At 29.6% G+C, this 27,104-nt stretch overlaps 1 protein-coding gene across 1 annotated transcript; it reads left to right on the top strand.

Annotated features, from left to right (window-relative positions):
* Positions 1-181: 181 nt before the first annotated feature.
* Positions 182-26,790, top strand: LOC132951452 (nucleoside diphosphate-linked moiety X motif 6). The gene is made up of 6 exons (XM_061023274.1): positions 182-622; positions 779-891; positions 21,735-21,829; positions 23,435-23,639; positions 24,758-24,957; positions 26,470-26,790. Exons 1-6 carry the CDS (start codon positions 579-581, stop codon positions 26,656-26,658), a joined length of 846 nt encoding a protein of 281 aa, XP_060879257.1. The 5' UTR covers positions 182-578; the 3' UTR covers positions 26,659-26,790.
* Positions 26,791-27,104: the final 314 nt, after the last annotated feature.

Below are 27,104 nucleotides of genomic sequence, written 5' to 3'. Positions count from 1 at the left end.
CACAAACACACGGGCAAACGTTACGGCGGCGGCCGGATTCTACGAACGAAAAAACACGGTCGCACACACACGCACACGAACTCGCGCGCACACGGTCGCGCACACACACACACACACACAAACACTCACACGCATACAAACACACGGATAGTATACCAGTCGACTGTGCTCCGGCGGGCCCGCACTGTCAGCGCCCACAAATTTCTCAGCTTTATCGACCAGTCGGCGGCGCTGTTGCAACCGGCAACCGCCGCCGCTTGCCCCACCACATCGCCACCGTCTCCAGCCCCCCACCCACATTCGCTCGACGTACCCGGCACCACATTCTTTCCTTATTTTTTTTACGCATCCACACTGTATATTATACACGCGCTCCGTCTCCGTTGCACCGCCCGTCTTTTTTCTCGCCGGTGTCTCGCTCCCGCACGCCGCCTATCTCACCGTCCGTCCCTCTTGCTTGCCGCGCGGCTGCTCGTTCGTTCTTCCTGGTCTCCGCCGCCGCGGACGTCCCTTTTTGCACGCGGGCAACAGGTTAAAACGTGCACAGACTCGCGCACCGCAGCGGACGCGCTGCTTACATGGTTTCCAGACAACCACCGCTGTCGTTATACGCGACCGTCAGGTACCTACGCGAAATACTTATGGGCGGGGTATGGGTTTTAAGGATGGTGAGGGGAGGAATGGGAGGGAAATGACGATATTTATATTATATTTTCCGATTTATTGTTTTGTGTTGCCATACGGTTCTATATAGCTCGATTTCTTTTCGTTTTCGCAGAAAAATGTCCACGTTCGCCGGTCACGTGGACAGACACAGAGGCGTCGTCGTCAAATCCACCATAGCCGCCACGGAACAAGAGAAACCGACGGAATTCGGTCCCAAGCTTGCCAGTAATTTTTTGCATTTTTTTTCTTATATTGTCTCAAGGACGTTGCGTCGCGTCCGGGCCACCGCCATTGGTTCCCAAACGCGGTCGCGGCCTTCCATGTATAAATATATGTATACATTAGTGTAGCATAGTGATTATACGTCCGGTTCAAACCGTTTGGCGGCACGTTAAGCTACAGACACTACGTTACCGCACAGCTACCGACGACGCTGACCGTTCCCGAACCGGCACGCGCGTCACCATGAATGTTCGCAGACGACGCCGAGACGGCCGTTATTCTTGCAGGGAAATCGTCGCGGTCGAACGTGACGTATGTGTGTGTGTGTGACGTGTGTGTCAAAGTCAAAACGGTCGTGTACTCGTGTCGCGCTGGTCGTCGTCGGGCTCGGGGCATGGTCGCCGTCTCGCCGGCGACGACGAACCGGTTCGGTTGGTGGCACCGCGTGCGCGTACCCGTGGAACGGCATCGGCGGCGGCGCCCGCGCGCTCGTCATCTCTCGCCAGTCTCTCTGCTCACACACACATAGGAAATAATAATAATTCATAGTTTTGTTGTACTATTGTACATACAGGGTGTTTCACCGTGTTAGTCCCATCAATGAATTTTTTTCTGATATTTGTATAATATGAATTTGAGAAACCATTACTTTATCGGATATTCACATATTTTATTAAGCCATTTGGATATAATAGTTATTTGGTAAATACGAAAACATTTTTCAAATACTTTGTATTGTGTTTCATAAAAAATTGAGATTGCCACTTTATAGAGTTACAACTTGTAGGTATACGCGTATTTTATGTGTCCAAATTTCCGTTAAGTAGTCAAATATTTAAGTTTTGAAGTTTGGGTTCGAATACAAAAATGGTGGAACACCCGGTATAATATACTATGTGTATATTATTGTAACTGCGCTTCCCGACCAGGTCGAGATGCTGTGTGTGTGTGTGTGTGTGTGTGTGTGTGTGTTTCGACGAAGACCGTCTTTGACACGTTACCCATACCTATACCTCCCGCGCACCATATGGTTCAAAAGTCACTCGTAATTCGTGTTTTTTTTATTCCCGACTGATTTTTTTCCACTCGGATTCGTAACGACGTCAAAACATTACGAATCGGTAACGTAAACGTCCGGATATTATTAATCCTGATGACCTTTGATAATTTTTTACCAACACGTGTCCATTAAAATGGCATTCCGCAATATCGTGGCATTACCAGATTACCTATGCGTATTATATATTTAGCGGCTGCCAGCTGTAGTGTATTATAAGTTATTATAAGGTATGCAGATGTTTAATATTATATCCTAGCGCGTTATACCTGAAATGGTTATTAAACCGTAATGATTTTTTTCCCTAGAGGAATTCGTTTTAATGATATCGAAATCACCATGGGCTAAAAAACTAGTTTTCTCTTTTTACGCACAGTAAAAACACGTAAAAATGTATATTAGGTAAGGTACCAATACCAACTATTTGCAATATAATATGCCCAATGGCTATATAATATTTGTCTAAATTTATCCAATTTGTTTTTATGTACCTACCTATGTGCCTACAATTTTTTTCCGTCCAGACATTTTGTACGATATTAATCGTAGTAAGTAATATACTAATATGTATGTTGAATATTGACTAGTTCAAGTTGTTACTTGTCATAATATATAATAATATAGTGTTAGAGTTAAAAATAAATTACCTTTTTATTATCATTTTTACTTTACCGTATTACATAATATTTTATAATTATATAAATTATCTATCAAAACTATATTATGTCTAATACTCTAATGTACCTTATCAAACTTATATTTGTACCAATTTATTCTAGAATATATAGGTACTAGGTTGATAAGTACGTATCATAATTACATACTAACACATTGTACGAAAAAAAATAATGTACAACCTATTTAATATTTTGTGATAGGGACCAATACAAATAGCGTTTTATAGGTTAGTCTAACCATTGATTATAAATACTAGTATTTATAATCAATGGTATAACTATTCCATAATAATATTATAATAACAAAGTTGTGACATGAGTACATGGCATATATTACTACAACCAGGCATGGGTCCAGAGAGGGGATCAAAGGGTCCATGCCTCCTCACAAGTCGCAAACACATCTCCCCATTTTTTAGGAGAAACTTATAATTCAATTATTTATCATATAGCTGGTATAACCCATAGGTTTTTATTTAAGTTGACAAATAAATTATATATTATATTATCTATTTAAAAATATATTAGTATTGCATTATATGATGTGATTTTTTTTATTTTATTTATCAAAGATGTACGAGGAAAGTATTTCTGTGAGTTTTAAATGAGTAGCCCCTCCTTCATCTTCACTTTGGTCCATTGCCTGTATACTACAACTTACAAATATCTATCACTATATAGCCGACATATAATATATAATAGCAGCCGATCACTGATTGTAAATGCTACTGCTGATTACACGCGTTACACGCGTAATTATGTTATATTTAAATATTTAATAATTAAGATAAATATACTAGGATTCATATAAGCTTATTTTCTATATAGATTATAAATCGTAATACTATGAATGCCTCGTGTTTTTGTAAAATTATGCTGGCTCTACTGCTTTTTTATGTGTTTGTTCGATAACTGATACAATTTTAATAATAGTGCTATTAGTAATATTTGAATAATTTCATTATTTATACAACCGTATTTAAAGTTTAAACCGTCTAATATAAATGTATAATAAATAATACATTAACACGATATGCCATTAAATGACTAATTGTAACATATTGTTGGTGTGACATATATAATAAATTAACTAATTCATATTAAAATATTATAAGTGGACCAGCAAATTAATAAAAAAATAACATTTATAGGAGTCTATATTAGGTATGTCCAAATGACACATTATCTACATCTTTATTATTCATACTATTTTGCTAATACTTGACATTATTATAGGAGTTAATAAACTGTTTTAATAGCCCATTCTCACCAATCAGACTTCAGAAAAAATATTATTTTACATATTCTTTATAAGGTCAAAACAAATACGGATTTGTTTATCATTATTCGTTATATATTTATATACAATGATAAATTAGATGTATGTATTTACATTTACGATTAGTTCATTTCAATTAAAATACTTGAAACAAATATGGTATTATCCACGTGCATTTTGAACTGTAAAATTATTTTTCCATATTGACTTTATTATATCATTATTCAATTATATTGTAATATTAAACAGTAGGTATCATTATCAGAATTATTAAAACGCAAAATATTTGAATGTGGTTAATCTAAAATAATTTTACGTGTATAAAATGTAAACATTTCTCAAATATAAATTTCATTATATTTATCTTTTTTAAATATTTTCCTCTAATAATACAATTTAATATATATTACTATACCTAGTTAATAAATTGTTTTCTTTGTCTATCGCATCAATTCTATTTAATATTCAAGGTTCTGATAATCTACTTCTTGCACTAATTAAACGGTTTTTAAGCATCAACTTAAAATTTAAATATTGCTGTTTATTCTACAATATCACTACCGTTTAGTAGACATACCTTGTAGCATTATGTAACTATATATTTTTAAGTTTCTTAGAAAAACCTTACTTAAGGGTTACTATTTTTATATTATTATATACATTCATTTATTTTACCGAATAGGTTTAGTGATTATCGAGTTAACGTACACCACATTTCAGTTTTTATATTTTTGTATATTTTATAATATTGGACAGAGATCTAGTCATCTAGAACTCATTACTCATAGTATTTGTAGTTTTAAATATCTTATCTATTATTTGTAACAAAACTAGGTATTTTACTATGAGTTTTTAAAACTAAATCAATATACTTAAGTAACCGTTATTCCTAACATTAATTAATTGAATTTATAAGGATTAGGACATTAGGTACTGTAACATACGTAATCATAATAGTTTCTACGTCAATAATAATATAGCAAATTGTATTTCGATCAATCAACATTCAACAGTATCGACCCCTATATATATACATACAAATGAAATAAATGTCAAGATATATTTGGAAATGTATTTTATAATATGTTTCACAGTTATTTGAGTTTTCCATTATAATAATTTTACTCACTTTTTAACGCGTAGGTATACGTTTATTTGTATTTTATGTATTACTTAAAGGAATATAAGATTATAACTGCGAAACAGCTAGAGTATAAATTATCGCCGGAAGTAAAAAACGTTAGCTGATAAGAATATTATGTATATAAAATATACAAATGCATAATCAATAATCATGGTTACTTATTTTGTTATGTTTTTAATAAATTATTTTAATATTATTGAAACATTAGAAAAATATTAATGTATCAAATTCCTGATTCAAATATTGAAAAAGTTTATAAAAATGATGTATATATGTAGATTGTAGGTACACAACTTGTTCAACGATGTATTTCGTAATAAATATAAAAATCAATTTATAAACATTGTTTCAGCGTGCTTTGTCATGAAGCTATAATATCACCTTATTAAAATTTTTTTTTACAAAAGTCTTTCAAGTTGCAATACAATTTTTTGATCAGTCAATGTTTTTATTATACGAATACATAAAATAATTATTTCCTTGAAAAATTCGACGCTTAGTTGTTTCTATCACATCCATTTCCCTTCATTATTACGTCTTCTAAGTTGAGTTTAACAAAAGTAGAAAAATAACATAAAATGTAAAACCTTGGTGTATAATTCTTACTAATTTTGTATTTTTGTTATGTACGTTAAATCTTGATTTTCAAGTAAACAAAGACGTATAATTTTGACAAAATTATATAAAATAGAAAAGAAAAAGCTGTTTTAATTTAATTAAAAATTTGAAATTATAAATGAACATACATTTAATTTGTATTCAGTCATGGCATAAGTAATTAGAATCTTTTTTTTAATTCGTCTAAGTTTTTTAAAAACGTCAACAACATTTTAATACTTTTGTAAGTTTTTAAGTTAAAAAAAACTAAGTATACATATTAAGCAATTAATTATAGTTAAGGTAATTAGTTTCACACAATTCGTGAATACTATAGTATTTAATATATTAATTAATTGATCAATCGACTTTTGTGACAAAATTGAAAATATCGATTTACTTACAGAAGCAAAATACATTTTGTCAAAACTATAATTGAAAAGTAGGTATCATTGAATTTATTTGAAAAAAGCTTTACTTATATTCTATAAGAAGGTTCTAAATCTTTTTAGAACCTGAACATTTTCTTCCGTTAGATTCTATCGAGGGTTTAGTCCTAAGTACTCTAACTATTTGGTAAACTTTCCAAAGCTTATAGGCAATATGTTTAAACGTCAATCTGGAGACCCGTCTATACTTCTTTAGATAAACCTACTGGAATGAAAAGCTTTCAGAGAATAGAAATTAGTTCTCTAGCTGAACAAATATTTTTGCTCCTAAATCCAATTGAATTAAATCTAATAGAAAAATATCTAATAAATAATTGAATACCTCGTATAGTAGTATGTTAGGTTAGATTTGTTGATTGTTGTATTTTATATAAGTATATAATATTATATAGATGTGGACATTTTAGATTCTGAGCGGAGCGATGAATGTATTGATTTTACAATGAAGTGCGTGTTTTATTTTTCTCTAAAGACACTTTTTATAGTAGAAGTTCTTCAATTTTCAACTTCAATATCTTTTCTGATTGGAAAGTGAATTTAGTTGTTACCTACTTTAAGGAGGTTAAAAGAAAAAAAAATACTACTAAGTACTTAAATTAATAATTTATTGGGAAAACAAAAAAAACAGTTTTGACATATTTTGTATACAATGACATTTTCTAAAGATTAAGACTATAATAATTTTATGCTATTCCTGTTTGTACCAGAAACCTATATTCATTCCGTTCTACTACGTTTAGTCGGTAATGACTCAAATGTTAATTACAATAATACATGCTAATATACATACCTATTTTCTATTATAATAATTAAAATATTAATAATATAACAAATGCAAATACAATGTTTTCATCAAAAATTAATTCAACCTACCGTATTAATAAATAATAATAGTAAGATAAATTCCTATAATAGCAATATAAATATTATATCATAAAATATATAGGTACTTCTAGTAAAATAGGCTGAGAAAGGGTTTTGCTCACAATCGTTTTTCGTGTGAAGTCATTATTTATCAATGATTAAATTAAATTCAAATTTAACACAGGTATATTTGATACATTACAGTGACTTTCTCAATGACAAGGGGTACTCGACAACTATATTTTACAGTAAAACAGTTACCTATTGGCTATTTTCACAATTTTTTTAATTAATTTAAAAAACGTATAACTACCACAGCTACTAGTTACAATAACTACTATTACTACTAAAATAATATAGGTATTCGAAAAGTCGTACAATATATTAGTCGTACAATATATTTACAGTTTTAAATACAACCTTTAAATGGTTTTCAATAATTAGTTATTTATATCTTACAAAAACTGTACTGTATAATTTACAGTAAAATAAAGATATTGAGATAAATTACACAGTATAATTAATTTTTAATATATATTATAATATGATCTTATTATCTTGATATGGATGTAAATTAAATTTATAAATGTTAACTAAGTATATTGTTCCACTGGAGTTGAAATGAGATAACATTATGTATAATTTATTATCGTAATTCGTAAGCAAATAATTTATAATAGCTAATAACTTATTATATTCTTCTCGCAGAATCATATATATATTAATAACCCGGTTCGTTTTTTTACAATAGGTATAATGCATTTTGCATTAACATTTTCTGAATAAAATTATAAACTATCATTATTACTTTTGAGATGTACTTACTTACATTTACATTTTAATATTTTATATTATTTTCATTTTTCTTAATACCTTGTTTTTTAGATTTTGAGTGGAGCAATTTTAATTATTTAAAATTTTTTTAAAATTAAATTATAAAGAAACGTGAATAATTTTATTTGCAATAAATCTTAACATAAATGATTTTTTAAATCAAGTCAAGCATAATAATGTTAGTTTGATTATCGTATCCAAAAATATGATTTCTATAGTAAAGTAAATTATTTAAAATATGCAATACAAAACAACAATATTTAAAATATAAACTCATAGAAAAAACCAAAATATGCTCAAAAAATGTTAAGTTCAAAATCCAGAAATCATGAATCAAATTTTTATTGAATCAATTATTTTCTTTCAAAACATGCATTAAGTCCCGAACCCTGCTGGTACTATACACACATTTTTTAATTTGAAAACCGTCTTTCAATTAACTAAATTTAAATTTTTATTTTCATATTCTTCTGTTTCTATGGACTAAGGCTGCAACTCAGTACAGCATATTTTACATGACAAAAATACACCTAACCAAAATACCAAATGCATACATTTTATAATATTTAAACAAATAATATTATATTATTATAAATAAATCCAACGGATTAAATGGAAGTGATCAGTTTTTGCATTTGATTGACCATTTCCATCCATTTCTCTTATAGTATTGTCATTTTCTATTTCCTTTGAACATTTATAGATGTCTGTTTGCATCTTTATGCAAATGTCCTATATATTATGTAAGTCTCGTGTATTTTAAATCCAACCAAAATACATTAAACGTCACTATTATTTTGTACATAAACAATCCATCATCTATGGAAATTGGATTTTTCATGGTCGTGAGGGGAAAATATTTATGGAATGTTGTTTTGCAATTGCAATTTGACGCTGTTAGATTATTTATTTGAGTTTTTTTATTAATCTTGAAGAATTTAGATTCAGACATCATACAAAATTGAGAAATGTGTTGATTGAGCAACGATCTTGGTTTTTTTTCTTTGCGTACCTATACCACGTAACCACTATACTTGCGGTAGATGAATGTTCTATAAGTTTTATCTGCCCTTATTTTTCGATTGTAAATTTAGTTGATTTTGTTACTTTAAATAAGTTGTTTTTAAAATTTATTTTCCAAATTTTCGAAAAATTTACAATATACCCGTAACAATTATTTTTTCATTTAAAAGAATAATATAACCCTACAAAATAAACTTAACATTTTCAATAATTATTTATTAAAATATTATATTGTATATATAAGCATAAAATTGAAAAAGTCAATAATTTATATTCTTTAAGGATAGGATTTTATCATAATGTTATAATAGCTCAAAAAAATATTATTCTCATCATTATAATAATTATTTTCAAAATATCAAAATCTTCAAATCATAAATATATAATTATTATACTTAATCTTCTAAAGTCTAAACCATTCTTATTTGTGTTAATTTTAAAATAAAATTAATTATGATTCAGATAATTAAAATACTCGGAACAAATTTATTTGGATACTGTATTATTTTAATTAAAAGTTGAATACCGATTGTTTTTTTAATTTTATGAAATTTAAAAGATTTATTTTATTCACTATTGGCGTATTTGGTATTAATATAAACAATTCACATAATACAGTTAAAACTGAAAACTACGAAAGAACATAACATCGTAATTTAATATACATAGTTACATATGTTACATAGGTACATTGACATTGCAGCTTGCAGCACATATATATAATTTACTGTATAATATATTGCCAATAATTAGAAGCGGTACTTTCAGCACTTAAAAAATATGATGCACTTAGGCGTGCATATGCTTATTACCTATACAACAAATCCGTTAAAATATGTATTTGGATAGGCCCTATGACTTATCAGTGATTACTGAATAACTTTTATTTTTTTTTTCATCGATTTGTACTATGCATTGACCACAATGAAACATTAATTATATTTCCACTGTAAATACTAAATAGCACCTACATAATATAGAACATTACCAATAAATAAAATATAACGTCAAATGTCAAATATTTCAAATTCGAATAGGTACATTATACAATTCCAAATTTCAAAATAGAATACTTTTTATACTGTATGATTATTCCTGTGATGAGTCGATGCTACAATATTACAACAAACAACGTACAATCTTGTTTTCTTTCCACCAAAAAAAGCTTACCAAATATTTCATTAAAATGTGAAATATATTACCGACTAAATATTTTTCACACGCAGAATATTGCCACTGGATATAAACAAGTACAATCTAAAAACTTATATTTTGAATTACAATTAAATGATTAATCATGATTCATGAAATGGATTTTGCATTTGTTTAGTATTTAATAGTTTATTAATTAATAGGTATAGGTGCTATATTTATATTTTTTTTTAGTATCATAATAATTAATAAATAATAGCTTACAACACTATTTTGTTTAATACCTATATTGGTTTTAAGTTTTTAGGTTATAAATATTTTTATACAATTTAACAAATCATTTTTAATAAAACATTAAATAATTTACCATTTAACTATTATTCTATTTACTAACTTCAGATTAAAACATAAAATTCCGTTTTTATTTTAAAACTACGATGTTAATCTAGATTTTAATTATAAATATTTGTATAATTATTGATATGCATTTAAATATTTGTGTGGTATTCCTGCAGTGTTTGCCTCGAATTGCGATGAACTATATTGTACGTGTTTATCTAAAACGAATAGTACAAATTTTTTTGTATGTATGAACCAAATCCGTTTTGGTGTTCGCACTTTAATTATTACATCCCAATTATACTGCAGAGACAGTAAGCAAGAATAAATTACATATATAGTTTTAAAATTGTAGTGTAATACCTTGCGTTGAGTTATAGTACTTCATAAAAAAAGTAATTATATGCTTTCACTACTTCCCATTTATTTGAGGGACCAACCCTCTTATTCTCACCATTGCGTTCTGTTTTGTGTTTTGTAGGCACCCTCTTCACTATTATACACTGTAACCCTTGTTAACACATCTATCCATTTCGTCTTCGATCACTCCCCTAGGTTATATGTTCAACGGTGATGTAATCTCTATAATCAAAGTTTTCTGTCTCGGTTTTTGTACGCACACAACAGTTCCAAATTTTTTAGAAAGCCAAACAACGAACTGTTAAAAGTGCAGTTCCAGAATGTTGTTAACTTTATATTATGCTATTTCAAACTACGCTGTGCCCCCACAATTTGAAAACAATATCTATTATATTATGCATATTATTATAGTATTAGGTATACATTAATATATTGTTGTGATGTTGTGTTCATGAACCGTGCAGTCGCGATATAATGCCTTTACTGTGCGCATTGTCACATATTATAAACTTATAATTTAATTTTTAAAATTGTATAATAATATGCTATACAATTTATTATGCACCTATATTTCTCTATTGGAATGGCAATACATTTAAAACAATAATGATTATATGATTTTCGTTTAGAAATCGTACATAAATAAAAATGAAAAATATTGAACATCTTAAGCATTTGTATTGTTTCTTATATAGGTACTGACAGCAGTTTGCAATCGACTGGCACACTATAATGTACATAATTTATACTTTATTCCAATTAGTTATACAACAAACTACATTATATAAAATAGTGAAAAACAAATACCGTTTTAGAGTGATTATATTATTGTGTATTTGTCAATCGCACACTCGTTCTGGTTGTATTATAATAGTGGTCGTCTGAAAACTAAAGTGTATGTAAATATACAATTTAAGAATTCGTTTGAGTGTGTATACTTTTTATGTATATACAATGTACCCATATTTGCAAGATAAAAAAGAAAATTGTATAATATACTCACGTATAACAATATACGTTCCTCTTATTGTTACCATTGTCAGTGCAAAATTCCAGAACAAACTTAAATATAAATCGATACAATTTGCAAGTTGAAATGAATGATACAATTAAAAATATGTCAACTGCGAAGCTTTAATCTTATCAGCGTGGAAAGTAGATTGCAGACGTTTTCCCATTCGTGAGTAGGTATACTAATAAATTGTCGTCGCAACCCGGACGTATGCGTTAAATCTTCTCGACAGTTGTTAATTTCGAATAATATAAAGATAGGGGACATTTTGCAAAGTTATATTACATTAACACAACCAAGTCTGAAAACAAAATCGTACGACGGTTGTGTACGTATAATAATATTATTATATCGCAGGTACTTGAACTGATTTAATTTTTTTCGAATTCTGTTCTATAAGACAATAACAATAATAAATTGCGATCGTCTCTACAGCTGCTGCATTTATACATTCTATTTATATATTTTATTTACCGTCTGTCTCTATTATGGGACGCGTATGGTGACGTAACGCATCCCGTGTCGAACGACAGCCCTCAATTCTTGAACGACTTGGAACAACGCGGGTAGGTTCTTGCACGGTTGCATCGTATATAGGTACGTCGTACGTACTTAGAAGTTTGTACTATAGCTGGTTCATCAAGGCAACGGTATTATTTACGTGCCAGTGGCTACAGCTGTATGACATATACACTCATGACTCATGTACGACAATATAATATAATATAAGTTTTATATACAGAGTGATCCATTTAACTAGCAACACGAGTATGGAATGTTATTATATACTAAATTATAGTACAATAGGAAAGTTGAGATATGTGGAGTAGTGGACTAGTATAGATCATATGCCATATATCTCTAACATTAATTCGCTGATCGTTTAAACTTGAAATTATTTTAATAAATTATCATTTATTCAATATTTATACATCAATACAGTTTTATTTAATAATTTATTTAAAACAGTATTCTTCTCCTGATTATAGGAATTTAAAACATAGATAGGTATGAAAAAATTAAATAACCTTAAAAAAAACACCACGATAAATAGAAATATTTTTTTTTTAAAAATGTCGTGTCATAAACTCCTACGCTACTTCAAACATAAATTATAAAGAATATTTTCTTCAAAAGCACAAAAATTTACCCTGTAAATATAACAATTTAGCCACTTAAATGAATCACCCAGTACATACTGTAAACATGCAGCAATATACGACAACCCCCGTATAGGTAGTGTTTCCTTATTATTATAATAATAATTTCCAACTTTAGAAATTGGGGTGTTTAAATTGCATAACTTACGGTATATAATACTGCAGAGTACACGACACTATCGCGCCGGCCAAGTTTAATGTCTCTCGCCCCTATATTTCCGAAACTATGTTGAAAATAGTATAATAATAATAATATCGAGGAGGTGTAGCCGTGTAGGGTTATTTCGTAGACAGTGCGGTGTGGTTTGTGCAGCGAGTGTAGTGTGGCGCGTAAAATTCGTCGTCGTCGTCCGTCGCGAACAACACTCCGCAGTCCGCCCACTCGTATAGGTACCGTAATAATATACAAAATATAATATAAACGTAAGATAACAATATTTCTGTGCTTACGAATGGCCCAAATTGATACAAAAATGAAAATAGTTCACTAAAATTCTAATTTTAACTAAACTCTTTTAAATTAATAATCTATTTTATCATTTTCATAAAAATTAACGATTTATTATGCTATTATAACATTATAAATATTCGAATATTATTCCCTACATAAAGTATAATTAAAATAAATAAACACAAGTACCTATGTGTAAACGACATTAAAAAACAATTTATATTTTTATAAAGGTACATTTCCACGAGTCGCGACTGGTATACCTACTTGGCCAATATTTGTTACTGGTGGTTACTTGCTATATGCTGTTGGAACCGTATACTTGGACAATTATTGGTCACTGGTTAATGAATATAGGAACTTGTCGGATCAATACACAAACTTCTTGCCCTTATAATTATTGGTATACCTGGCAAGTTGTGACTGGTTTATTTTACAGCAGTTTATACAGCCGAACAGGGATGGACAGTATATTTAGTATTTCTAAAAATAATTTTAACAAACTACTCAATACGACAAAACGATACTTGGGACTGGACTTTCGTTTTTATTTTTTTATGAAATGTACGGTATCCATAATAATTAGAAATCATAATAGTATTTTAGATCTCTCTTAAATATCACTGTCCAACCAGATAGAACTTACGTTATGATTGTGTAGTATTTAAATTTTAATTATATACCTATTATAATATTATATTGACTAGTCACATAGCTTTAAATGATTTTTCATTTATCTCATAACCGTTTTAATAACAATTATTATTATTATTTTAGTTACCATGGAAATTATATTCACCGAAACATAAAAATGCCAATACTATTTTTTATACATAATAATATTTTATACATATTTTTTTTTTAAAATAGATGCCTATATTCTGTTATATTATTGACTACATTTTTTTTAAATTTTGACTGAGAAACTGTTTTTTCTCTCATTAAATTATCATTGTTTTTTTGTTTTTTTTTGTTTGTAAGTGTGAGTTACTCTAGATTTTGCCGTAAATCATTATTAGTTAATAATTATTACTCTGAAATATTGTAGAGACTTCATTGTTAATTGTAATAATTAAAGAATTATTAAATTGAGTTTATGGACTGATTTTCATTTTATTTTGACTGTTTCAATAAAATGTCTCTATAAATTATACCACTTGTAGGTATACTAAAAAAAATGCATTTGCAAAATAATCATCATCGAAACTATTGTGTTTTGAATAATCTTTTAATGTATCGACTATCTGGTATTTAGTTGATGAACTTTTATCAAGTATATCTAGTATCGCGTTATTAATTTTTAAGTATTTTACCTATCCCTGTGTGAATACAATATTAAAACATTAAATAGTTTGAACATTTATCTTCCTAGTTATTATCATAAGTCACAACTACTACATTCGTCAGAATATTATTTATTTTCGACAAGTAGCAAATGTCTCGACACAAGGCAGCAAAGTTCTTGTTTTATGATAACAATTGTTATTTGAGCTACTGATCTGATAGTAAAAACAACTTTTTAAAATTGTATTCGTAAATTAATGCTTGTACTTTGATAATGTTCCACTATATACCTAAGTTTCTCTATATTATTTAATATCCTTATGAATTATGGCACAGGTTTCTTTTACTTTTTTACTAATTTGGCACCCAATTGGTAAATTATGTAATTTTACCATGCAAATATAATACATTATAATCGTATGCACACTTTATGACATATATATACATATTACATATAGTACTAACGAATAAAGTTTTATTATAATACTCGTGTACATCTGGGCAGCTTCCAAAAAATAATTAAATATTATTACAATCTAATACTGAATTTTTCGAGAATATGTAAAACGATTTTTGGCTAACTATAATTTCATTATTGAACCACAGCGGCGGCATGGTGGGCGAAAAATGTGGCGGTATACGACACTACACGACCGTGATTCCGCCGCTAAAAACTTAAAACAATTACCATTTTTTTCGTCGTCGTTGTCTTCTCGCGTATTGTTTAATAGCCGAAAAATTACGACTCACCGACGGCCGTTGATTGGTTTGATGGGAAAAAGCAATTTGGACCTCGCGGAAGTGCTCCGGGCGCGCGTAATCGGGTTATTCCCAGACTTCATAAATATAATTCACGAGTGTTTTCTTTTTTCTCTTATACTACAGGAGGGCTCCCCAGAGGCGCCCTATCGATCTGAGTTTGGACCGCGAGCATAATATTGTACGGAGGACGAGGTAGGTGCGACTACGGTGCTACACGCTGCACCACACAGTCGCACGCACGCTCTCCGGCAGCGTTGACGCGACATTGGTCGTAACTACCGAGTAACTGCGGCCGTAATACATAATATAATAATATTAACGCGTTCTACGATATTATTATATTTTATAATAATTATATGCGTCGTCTGTCGCGCCTAAAGTGTCGTTGAAAATTTAATGCGGCGCGCGCGTTTTACTCATGTGTATTATTTATTATTATGATATAATATAACAATATAGTACAACCATAACAATAATAATGATAATAATAATAATACGCTCACACGGGCCGCCGCCGCCACGGTAACGTTTATTTTAAAGCGTCCCGTGACCGACGCCGCCGAGCGGATGCTTAAATTATTAACTAGAACAAACATAGGTGGTTTAAAAGCTGCACCCCCTCCCTCGTGGAAATCCACACATAAATATACACACACACACACACTTCAAGTTCCGACACGTATTATATTATATATTATACCGACGGCACACGATACGGTGTGATCCCTTTAACTCGCCACACTAATTTTCTGTACATTTTTGTGTTTTTGAATAAAAAAATTCTACATGATTTAAAATATTTGTAACACCTACGTTTTTTCAGAAAAAAATTACTATAACTCGTCCTTTTTTCGTGGTGCCTTTTTAGGTTTTTTAGTACTTTTTTCTGCAGAAACAGAATACTTTTTAAAAAACGATTATGTTTAAACATCGAATATCTAATGAATATAAATATTTTTATTAATAAGAGATTGTTTTTAAGCTTAGATGAGCGGAGTAGTGAATAACAACTTTTGTCTAACCTTGCATAACGTTTGCGTATTCTGATTTCTGACATGTTATTTTACTCACTGCAGCTTGCCAGTTCATCTTAACTTTAATTGCTTATCAATAATATAAAATATCTTTTCAGTATTCATAATGATTGAAAAATAATTCTACTTCCGATTGTCAAATTAAAAATAAATGGATTGTCATAAAACAAAATTAAAAAACCTCCACTATGTAAAAAAAATATTATTTTTATTTTTAAAAATATAGGTTTATAACTTTTAAATGCTACAAACTGCATATGAAAACAAAATAATTTACTCTTGAAAAATTAGTATTGCCATGGTGGTTAATAGATCACTCTGTAGGTAGGTGTCCTACCTACATATACAGTATACATTATACGTCATATTAGTGACAACAAACGCTGTCGATCTATTAACCGCGCCAAGATTATGCGCGTCTCTGCTTGCCGCCTCCGCCTAACCCGCCACCCACCACATACCCACCCCGATCGGGCTTTACGTGACGTGTCGCGAATAAGTCGCCCGCCGTGCCATCGTGCTTGAACCGTATCCGATTCGCAAAAACGCCGTCACCAACGCCTCTTCCACGGTTTTCGCGCGCCTACAAATACTTTAACCACAGCCAAAGAATAATACGGCAGGCTGGCAGCAACTATAATAGGAACTATTATGACGATCCGACGAGATGATATTCTTCTATTGGTAGTATATAATAATATATAGGTACGCCACTATTATTATTATTATTATTATTATTATTATTATTATTATTATTATTATTATTATTATTATTATTATTATTATTATTATTATTATTATTATGCCGATCTCGTTTGATACCATGTGTTTTTGGAACAAACGTATCAAATGTAATATAAATATATTATAATAATATAGTAATGCGATTTTAAAATATAATTCGTTCGGAAGATCCGTATAGGCTTCGTAGTAGTGTTTCCGTTCTGCAGGCTATATATGATTAATATACGGACGACTTTTTTCGACTGTTATTTCTTTCCGCTCCATCTGACGACGTATAAAATATTATATAATTTATTATACCTATACTTTTTTTGTTTTGAAAAGTCATACGTTGGGACTTTTCCCCGTTTTTAGAGCATGGAAATCACATTTTTAAATCGTAATTTTATCTCTGAAATGAGAACAAACTAAAACAATTTTCTTGAACTATTTACTGTAGTTTGGTTGACAATAGAAAACTACTTTTCCTAAGGTTATTTTTCAAGCTCGAAAGTCTTTTATTTATTTTACAAATAAACAATTCCTTAAGAATCGATTTCCAATATCTACTTCACATTGGTCTGCCTTTCGTTGCAACTCAAAACCTAATAGGTACCTACCATTATTATTATTACTCCAATATACTACAGTGGTTAATTGTTTAAACACGTTTGATCATGATTATTTTGTTTTGTGCATTATTCATGGTTACCTAGTATATTCATATTATTAGTAATTTTAATCACTGAAAAACACTAACGATGACATTTTTTTTTAATAAACTAAATGTTGTGAAAATATTTTAACAAAAATTACGTGAATATAATATAATATAAATTAACACGCGATATATCGAATTTATGTCACGGGTATGTCGTATACTAATTATATGTTGACCACCGAGCACATAATAATATGATATTAAGTTTTGGACTTTTGGAATATAAGACTATATTGATGTATATAAATTAAAAATAATTTTTAGTGTTGTAAAAATGAGGAGATATCGCTATTCGCTGCAAATTTGATTAAACGCCGCAACCCTCTCAAATGCATTCCCGCCCTAAAGTGGTTACGTCCGGATGAGTAATCTCTCCGCGCTCAATACCGCTCACTCCGAATAGCATACATTATATAACCTGTCGGATACTTTGATAAAATTATGTAAATATTTCCGTCTCTCGTTTCATTAAAATATTTTGTTTTTCGTGCAATCTGAATGTGTAGAAATAACATGTAAAATACTGTCCATGCTGGTATTGGCATACTTAAGGACCCTGGAAATTCGTGTTTTAGTCGAATCTCGTGTTCCACGCTGAGACCAGAACCAGAACATTTTTTAATTCACACTCGTGCACACAGGCTCGTACACAATTTTCACACGAGTTTATTACCATTTACCACCGAGACCCATATTAAGTGAACTGAATAATAATCAGAGTAGAGTAATGGAAAATGCCAACGGCGCGGCTGACTGGCTACAGTAATTGAAGGTTTTGACTTCTGATGAATTAATTGGGATCGAGAAACGTTTCAAGATCATAGTCCACAAGTACAACAATTGTTTATGATTCAATTAGCTTTTATCCCATTTAAAACTAAAATCTTTATAGTTTATATATGTTCGTTTTTTATTTAGCCATATCTTTAAATAATGTTTCAAACATAAATATTTTTAAACCGATCGTATATTTTTAAGTAAGATTACCTAATGTTACTAAACAATTCTATATAACCTATATAAAGTACGTACCTTTATTATTGAATTATTAACTAAAATTACCACGAAACATATTATTAAGTCAGTCATTTAATATTTATGCGTAAATAATTTTTTATTTTTGTAAACAATAAAGTTTAATAATTTTTGACATAAATGTTTTGAGCCATATATTTCAAATCGACTTCACATTTTTAGAGCCCTGTTATTTTAGGTTATGTTTTTGACGTTTGGGAGCAGAAATTTAGAAACAAAATGTTTTGATAGAAAAAACTTATTTATATCTCATATTATGTAGACTGTTTACATCCCACGTGGCCACATGATATAATAGTTTTACTTTACGAAAATTCAGCTAAAAAAACTGTTGGGCAATATGTGTAAAATGCGATGAAATAATATTGAATGTCAAAAACACGTCTGGATTAAGCCAGTAGGTGTTTATAAAAAAATATACCTTAAATTATTTTCTACATAGTTCTTTAACCTATACAAGGTTTCAAAAGCTATTAAAACATAAAACATTTATTATAGTTTTAACATAATAAATAAAAACCGTTGATATAAAATAAATGTACAAGCCAGTTGTATATTTGTATTTAAATACTGAGCATCATAGCATATCAAGAAAGCTATTTGGCTTATCTCTGATGTGTTTATTATTATTGCTATTTTTTAGTGTTTTAGATAGTAGACTAAATTTAAAACTGTCTGGTAGAACCTATATTCAACCGACCGGAAATTGAACGAAGATTGTACTTTGGGTAGTGTGTCGAAATTTTAAATTTCTCATTACTTTGCGATAAAATAAAAACCACACAATTCATGATTGTAACCCAAACAACACTAAAAGCTCCGTCTAGAATTGTTTTTAAAATTCGATGATTAATCGTTTTTGGATTTAAAAAGACAACACACCAACCAAGTGACCTATCCTAAATGCAATTTCCACGCGACTGAAGCGAGATAAGCAAGACAAGTACCCAACAGTAAAATTAATGTTCCGAAATGCCACCCTCTTTTTTTTTAAGTTCAACTGAAAAGCGAAAACAAACAGTATTTTTAATTCAATAGCTGCATTTAATTACGGTCAGTTATAAAAATGTCACTATTATTCCTTTTTTATATCAAACTTTTAAATGACCGGTTATTTTTTTTTTTTTAAACTTATTTATTATTTTAAAATAGTTATTATTCACTATTGTAATACACTATTCTATAAAATAAAATATGAGTGTATACATAGCTATATTATAGTATATACAGAATAATCTACAGCCAACGGTCGGAGAAGCCGATGCCGAAACTTAATATATACGAGTAATATATTAAGTAAGTAAAACTTCTAAAACTAATGAAATCCTACACTGAATACCGAATACTAATGTATGACGTGTAGAATAGCTTACTTACAAAAACACGTTTGTATAGATATTATTTTATTTAACTTGTTAAATATTGCTTTATGGGTACTGCAGCTATTGTAGGTAGGTATTACTGTATTAGATACTATTATAATATTAATCCAATTATTTACAAATTAAATTCTTCTCATTTTTTTGTATTGAAAAATGTATAGTGATATGAATTGTTTATTTTTGGTAAATTTCATTACATCACCGCTGTTTATTCATTATTATCAAACCACGAATACAAAATAATCATTTATATCTTATTTTCCGATTTACCGTGTTTCAGACTTACTATTTTGTGTCTAGTAATATATAGCGGGAACATGATATGACACAAATCAAATGTTTTGGTATAGGATAACCGATAACTGTTACATATAATTCGTTTGTGTATTGTATGTTATAGTGAGGTATACCTAGCCCATACTGCTGCTGCTGTCAACAACAAAATATTTTTATTCGATTATAGTACGACGCAATTTAGTATCAAACAATGTGTCCAAAACACATTGATCTGCAGTAAGCCAGTAACAATTAACAAATTAAAATAAATCGATCAAGCAATTTTGAAATAATTAAACAGACATGTTAATTAAAAATAGCGACAACAAAAAATTAGACATTCGTAAACATACAACCGGAAACATTCGTTATAATTTTTTTTAACGCTTTGTACTTTTTCTTTACCTCTATACAAATGTTACTAAAATCGGCAATTTGTCTGCTTATGTATGCCACATGTTTATTTCTACGAAGCCGTTTGATAATAAATCTGTTAATTACGTACAAAATCCTCAGCGAGTGAAACGACGATTAAGACTTGCCGCCATTTTTGACGAGTTGCCAGAGTTCCTAGGTATTAAGTCAAGTTTGAAAAATAAACATTACCGTTAAGGCGAAGGCTGTCAATGTTTAAAAATACTGACAATAGTTTATGATATTCATGCTAACATATTTTTAACAACCAACTAAAACTTGTACATAATCGGCATCGAGCTTTTCCCCTCCCGCCGTACCGAAAAAACTTTTTTGCTCAAAACGGATTTACAACAGAATATAATATACATTTATACACGCATATATGCAGTGCATGTGTAAAATTTTTTTATTTTTTTTTTTTTTGCTGCCATATTTCCCTTATACCACTACAATCCATCGACATAAATTTGAATGCGAACCTTCAAGTTAATCTGTGATTTATTCCCTGGGCCGCGGGAGCGTGTGCGCGTATACCCTGGGGATTCTGTACTCTACATTAATCCTCCCTCCATTTCGTTCTCTCCAACTACCTCTCTCTCTAGCTCTTCCCCTCCCCTCTATCTACTTTCCACGCCACAACATGACGCAGCCCCGAAATTGAACTTCACCCCCTTCAGTTTTGTTGTTGTTGTTTTTTTTTTTACACTAAGCCACTCACCCTCCTCTCACAAGGGTCGTTGCCGCCATATGGGGCCCGATCACGTTCTTCGGAACTTGTGTTTAACACGTTTTCAAAAAACCATTATTTTTCCAGGATCTCTAATTAAATGGTCGGCGGATGAACAGGTGCACTTGGTGTGGTTCCAGATAGCTCGGCAGCATGCGCATTGGATTTCGGAATTGGCCAAAGTAAGAAGTTCTTAACAATACAATCCTAAAGTGTGCATTGAAAGTCTGAAACCCATAAAGAGCTGGCACGAATATAATAGTTAGACAAAACGACCATGTATATAACCTTATACCTATTTTACTTTATACAAACATCATAATCTCTTAAATTTCCACTCAGCCACTCGTGAATCTTGAGTTCTCTGAAATCCAAATAAAATTATTTTTAAATGTGTATAGGTTAGGCCATATTAATATAATATATTTTAAGATAATAATTCAGATTTCAAATTATAATGCAATGATTAGCTGTTTGTGTTGATAAATCAGAAATCTACATAATATGAAAAACGATTAGTTACACAACTTTACTATAATACCTATTAAATGTGTACTTAATATTTAATATTTACCTTAAATATAATATTATATTATAATATTGTGTTCAAGTTAGGTAGGTACTAGGTACTTACTAAATAATAAAAATCCTTCAATAACAGTTAATAGTTAGTTTCTTTTTTTTTTAACACTTGCTCATAAAAAGATTAAGTTTTCAAATTGTTTGCTGCAAATATTTAAAAAATCGTTACTTCCAAGTTCCATTTATAATTATTTTTAAATTATATTCAGAACTTAATATGGTAAATAAAACAGTAGTATGTTATCTACTAAGACCCTTTTAATCATTTATAATCGTTCAGCCGTGAAAAACTTTAGTTAAAGACAATGCCTCACAACTTTTGAGAATACTGTATGAGTAGAATTAAAATTTACTTTCCTGGTAAACTTAAAGTTTAGGATAAAATTACTTTTATAACTTCTGGCTTCGTGAAAGAAGTAAACTATTCTCTTCGTTGATTACTTATAAATAGTTATTAGACATAGGTTTTATTTAACCTTTTTTTGATGAAATAATTAAATAAAATTCGTTACCTAAATTATTTATGGTATTTTTTTAATATTCCAATACTAGTTGTATAGGTACTTGAAATAATAATTAATAACCTAGTCATATAATTTTATGAAATATGATAATAATAAAAAATATATATTATATTATGTTTTTTTGCATTCAAATATAATAACTTTAATATAAAATATACTCACCTTTTGCTACAGATAAAAATAATATCCCTCAAAAATCAAAATTTAAAATATTTTAAATTTGAATTAAATTTATCAAACATAGTATTTACCTATAATTCACCTTTTTACCATAATTTTTCTTATTAATTTAAAAATCAAAAAATTATAATTATAAAACAAACAGTCTCAAAATGTATTCGATACGAATGTCAAAATTTATAACCGAACTCAAGAAATGTTACAGGATTAATTTATCATCAAAAAACTTGTTATGAATGACAATATTGTATTATATTATGTTTTTTCCGTCGTGAATATCTCGTCACTGAATGTTTACGATAGGAAAAAAAAATAATAACAATATAACTGAAATTCTATACAACATGTCATTTTATATTGAAAAGGTAATACTTCTGAAACTTGCTGGGCTTTGTGTTTTGACACATTTCTAAGTCCTACATAACATATTAACGTTTCGTTTGGCTTTTAGGATTTTCAACCACACGTGTACATAATAAAATATATTGTGTTTGGTTCTAGAACAATTTCCTGTTTCACAGAACATCACCGGACGGTAACGAACTGTGGATGTACAAACGTTTAAGGGGTGAAAGCACATCTACGGTAGACTCCCCTCATACGTACACAGGGGCGGGAGGTCTAGTGATACGCGACGATCATTTGTTAGTCGTCAAAGAGCATAGCCTTCCATTTTGGAAATTGCCCGGAGGTTATGTAAATCCTGGTGAGCATTTTGTACTTTAATAAGGTTTTATTATCCCGACGGTTGGTTCGTATTCACATATATATAATATTACAATATAATATACCTACGCGTTTACATATTTATGAGGTAATCCTTAGTGTAATTAAAAAAAACACAAATTGTAATTACATGACTACAAAAAAAAAAAATTAGTCGGTGAAAGTATAAAAGTGAAATAAAACTGATTTTCCGGTAAAAAAAAAATCTCATACCTATTTAAAACGTTATTAAAATAATGGTAGTTAATTTCGTGTTTGAAATAATTATTTCAATACGTGTCAATTTATTCGGCTCATTACGCACGATTAAATTATTATACATATATTATATTATGAGTGTCGTAAAACCGTGGTTTTTACTTTTTTCTGTTCTAATTTAGCAACGTCGCATCTAAAACTAAATAGATGTATTATTATACGTGGATATTGGATGTAATAAATTTGTTTAGTTGTTTTTATGATTTTTTCTTGTTCTTGGCCGCAGCATGATAGGGCATTATAATAATAGCTGATAGAATATCGGGACAAAAAATGTTCGATTTAATCACTATAATCCATTATCGTTTTATATTTGTGATATTCTGTGATATTGCCACTAATGATTGTTCATGTTATTATTTTACAAACCGGAAACCCGATATTTTATTTTTTTTTATTAAATAATATACTGGCGACCCGTCATATTTACACGCATATTATTATAATTCACAGTACAATAATATTAATAATTCGCATTTCTATATTCGTACACCATATTATAAGGATAAAGTAACACGCAAACGTACGTGTTGAATGCTCGATAATATTACAACGGATAACAATAATTATTACCCGTCTATTTATTATATGGTACCTATATAAGTATATAATAATAATAATAATAATAATATATATTATAATTTACATAATATTTGTACGTGAGATGTATAAATAATTGATCGAACTCACGTGGACATTTATCCTTTTTTTTCTATATCATATACGCGACGTGTAAAGGATTTATTTTCGATGGATGAATCACTTAACCCCCCTATATATACGCCACTGCTGTACATAATATATTAATATGTATATGTATTATGTATTTTATTTTTTAAGGAGAAAATATCGGCGACGCTGCCATTAGAGAAGTATTTGAAGAGACGGGCATCAGGGCCGAATTCGTATCTTTAGTGGCGTTCAGGCACGTTTTAAGTGGGAGTTTCGATTGTGATGATATGTATTTCGTTACAAACTTGCGACCGTTAACTTTCGACATTGTGATTGATAAAGAGATATCAGAGGCTAAATGGATGAAGGTAATTTAGAATTGTTTTACCTATTCGGCGAGAATGCTTAAAAAAAAATCAAATAAAAAAAATGACGTCATTAAGCCCGTGACTTCTTTGCAGCAGATTTATGACACTTTTTAATATCCTTCCTGGTCCCTTCCGACAATTGAATCACCTATAATCTCACAGATGTTAATCTGTCAAATTAACACTTTCCATTGGCTCGTTATCTCTAACTTTAGATTGCTTCGACGGGGATATAATCCCTTTATGTTGAATACTAAAAAAAACTATTATTCCAAAAGTCGATATTTCAAGAGATGTACGAAGTTTTAAGGGTAGGTAGTAGATATAGGTACTCAGACGAATATTCCAGCATACAATTTTAATGAACGTAAAAACTTTTACTGCAAAACTAAAAAAACAAATATTATAAAATCGTTTTTTCCAACGCAATTCCCTTAAATTAAAATATCGGTATCTAATCGAAATTGTTTTAATTGACTATAAAGTATAATCAAAGATTGACATTTCGATTCAGATAAATTTAAAGTTCTTATATTGGTTTATTATTTAAATGAAAAACAAATACCGTTTATCTATCTGTACTTCTATAGCTATAATAATAATAATATAAGTATATATCTATATATATATATATATTGTATGAATCCGGATCACACAGTACACGGGAATTATACTTATTTATGTACTCGGCAGTCAGCACTCGCATATAGGTAATTGCATAAAACTGAATATAATGTTGAGGTAATAGCATAATAATCGTTATAAAATATATTTATATTTATTATATTTAATAATTTTTATATTGAATATATAATTAATAACATCATCATCTATGGACTATGGACACAAGGTTAAAAATCGTATTTACTCAGTTGTATTATTTTATTTACAATATATTTTGCTTAACTTAAACTAAGTAGTATAATTTTGATCTTTTTTTAAAGATGATGATGGTTATATTGAATATTAAATAATGTCTGGTTGTAGTTATTCTTCTATTTATTGTAGTTTTTGATCATCAAATCCTCATATTATTTTTGGCATTCAATTATGATATTATGCTTATCAACTTAGCATTATTCATAAAATTTAAATTATATGAATTGTACTCGTATAGGTAATATTTTTATACAGATGATTTACATTATAAATATTATTAGGTATTTATAGCGAACTGCAGTTCACGATATAAAGTGAATATTATCAATGATGATCATTGTAATTTTGAATAATTCTGCTACAATGTACTTATACCAAATCATTGTCGACCAATTAAAAACATTTTTTATTGAGATCAAGGGAAAATTGTACCATAAATACGCAGGATGATAATATATAGGTGTATGTACCTACTATACGGACTAATAAATTCATCGTACAAGAAAGTCGCACCTAAAAATCCAATAATATAAATTACATATTCTTGTCATGTTTCGTAAACAGTAGATATCTCCGTGACTCCGTTTTATTATTGTTTTCTTCTTTTATTTATATTTTGTTCTTTTTCTTTAGTGCGAAGACTTTATAACGAGTCCAGATGTTGGCGAACACAGCCGTTTTTTCGTCAAAACGTTTATCGAAAATTCTAAAAACGGCATCACGATGAAACCTAGTAAAACGATTCATCAATTTACCAACAAAGAATTTATCAGCTACACCGCATCCTGCAGTACACCGACAGATTCTAGTGCAGATATTTAAACGCACGTTAGCGGAAACAATTATTATTTTCAATACGTTAATTATTATTATTTGGTGAATGTACCCACATTACTCGCCTATGTTATTATTGTTTGTGTAGGAATTATAATACATATTATATGTATACTATTATTATTGTTTTTTATTTATATTATATTATATTTCCACACGTCATTAGCTGCAAATCCTGAATGCCTGCAGACAAACAGCCTAAAATAATTATGACACCCATAAATATACATAATATAAATCACGTAAGCGATATATAATAATCTGCAGGTGATGCACAGATAGGTAATATACGCTGTCAGGTTGTCTGCATGTCGTTATATTATATTCTCGTGTAAATAAAATATATTCTTTTGTGTTAAAAACTGTGCGCAGCGCGATTTAAATTTTTTAAAGCAATTATAATACATATGTATTACACAGTACTGCAAATTGCA

This window comes from Metopolophium dirhodum, chromosome 8, assembly GCF_019925205.1.
Source record: "Metopolophium dirhodum isolate CAU chromosome 8, ASM1992520v1, whole genome shotgun sequence".
In the NCBI taxonomy this organism is placed as follows: domain Eukaryota; kingdom Metazoa; phylum Arthropoda; class Insecta; order Hemiptera; family Aphididae; genus Metopolophium; species Metopolophium dirhodum.
Note: the sequence above shows the minus strand (reverse complement) of the source record. Positions and strands in the feature narration are given on the sequence as shown.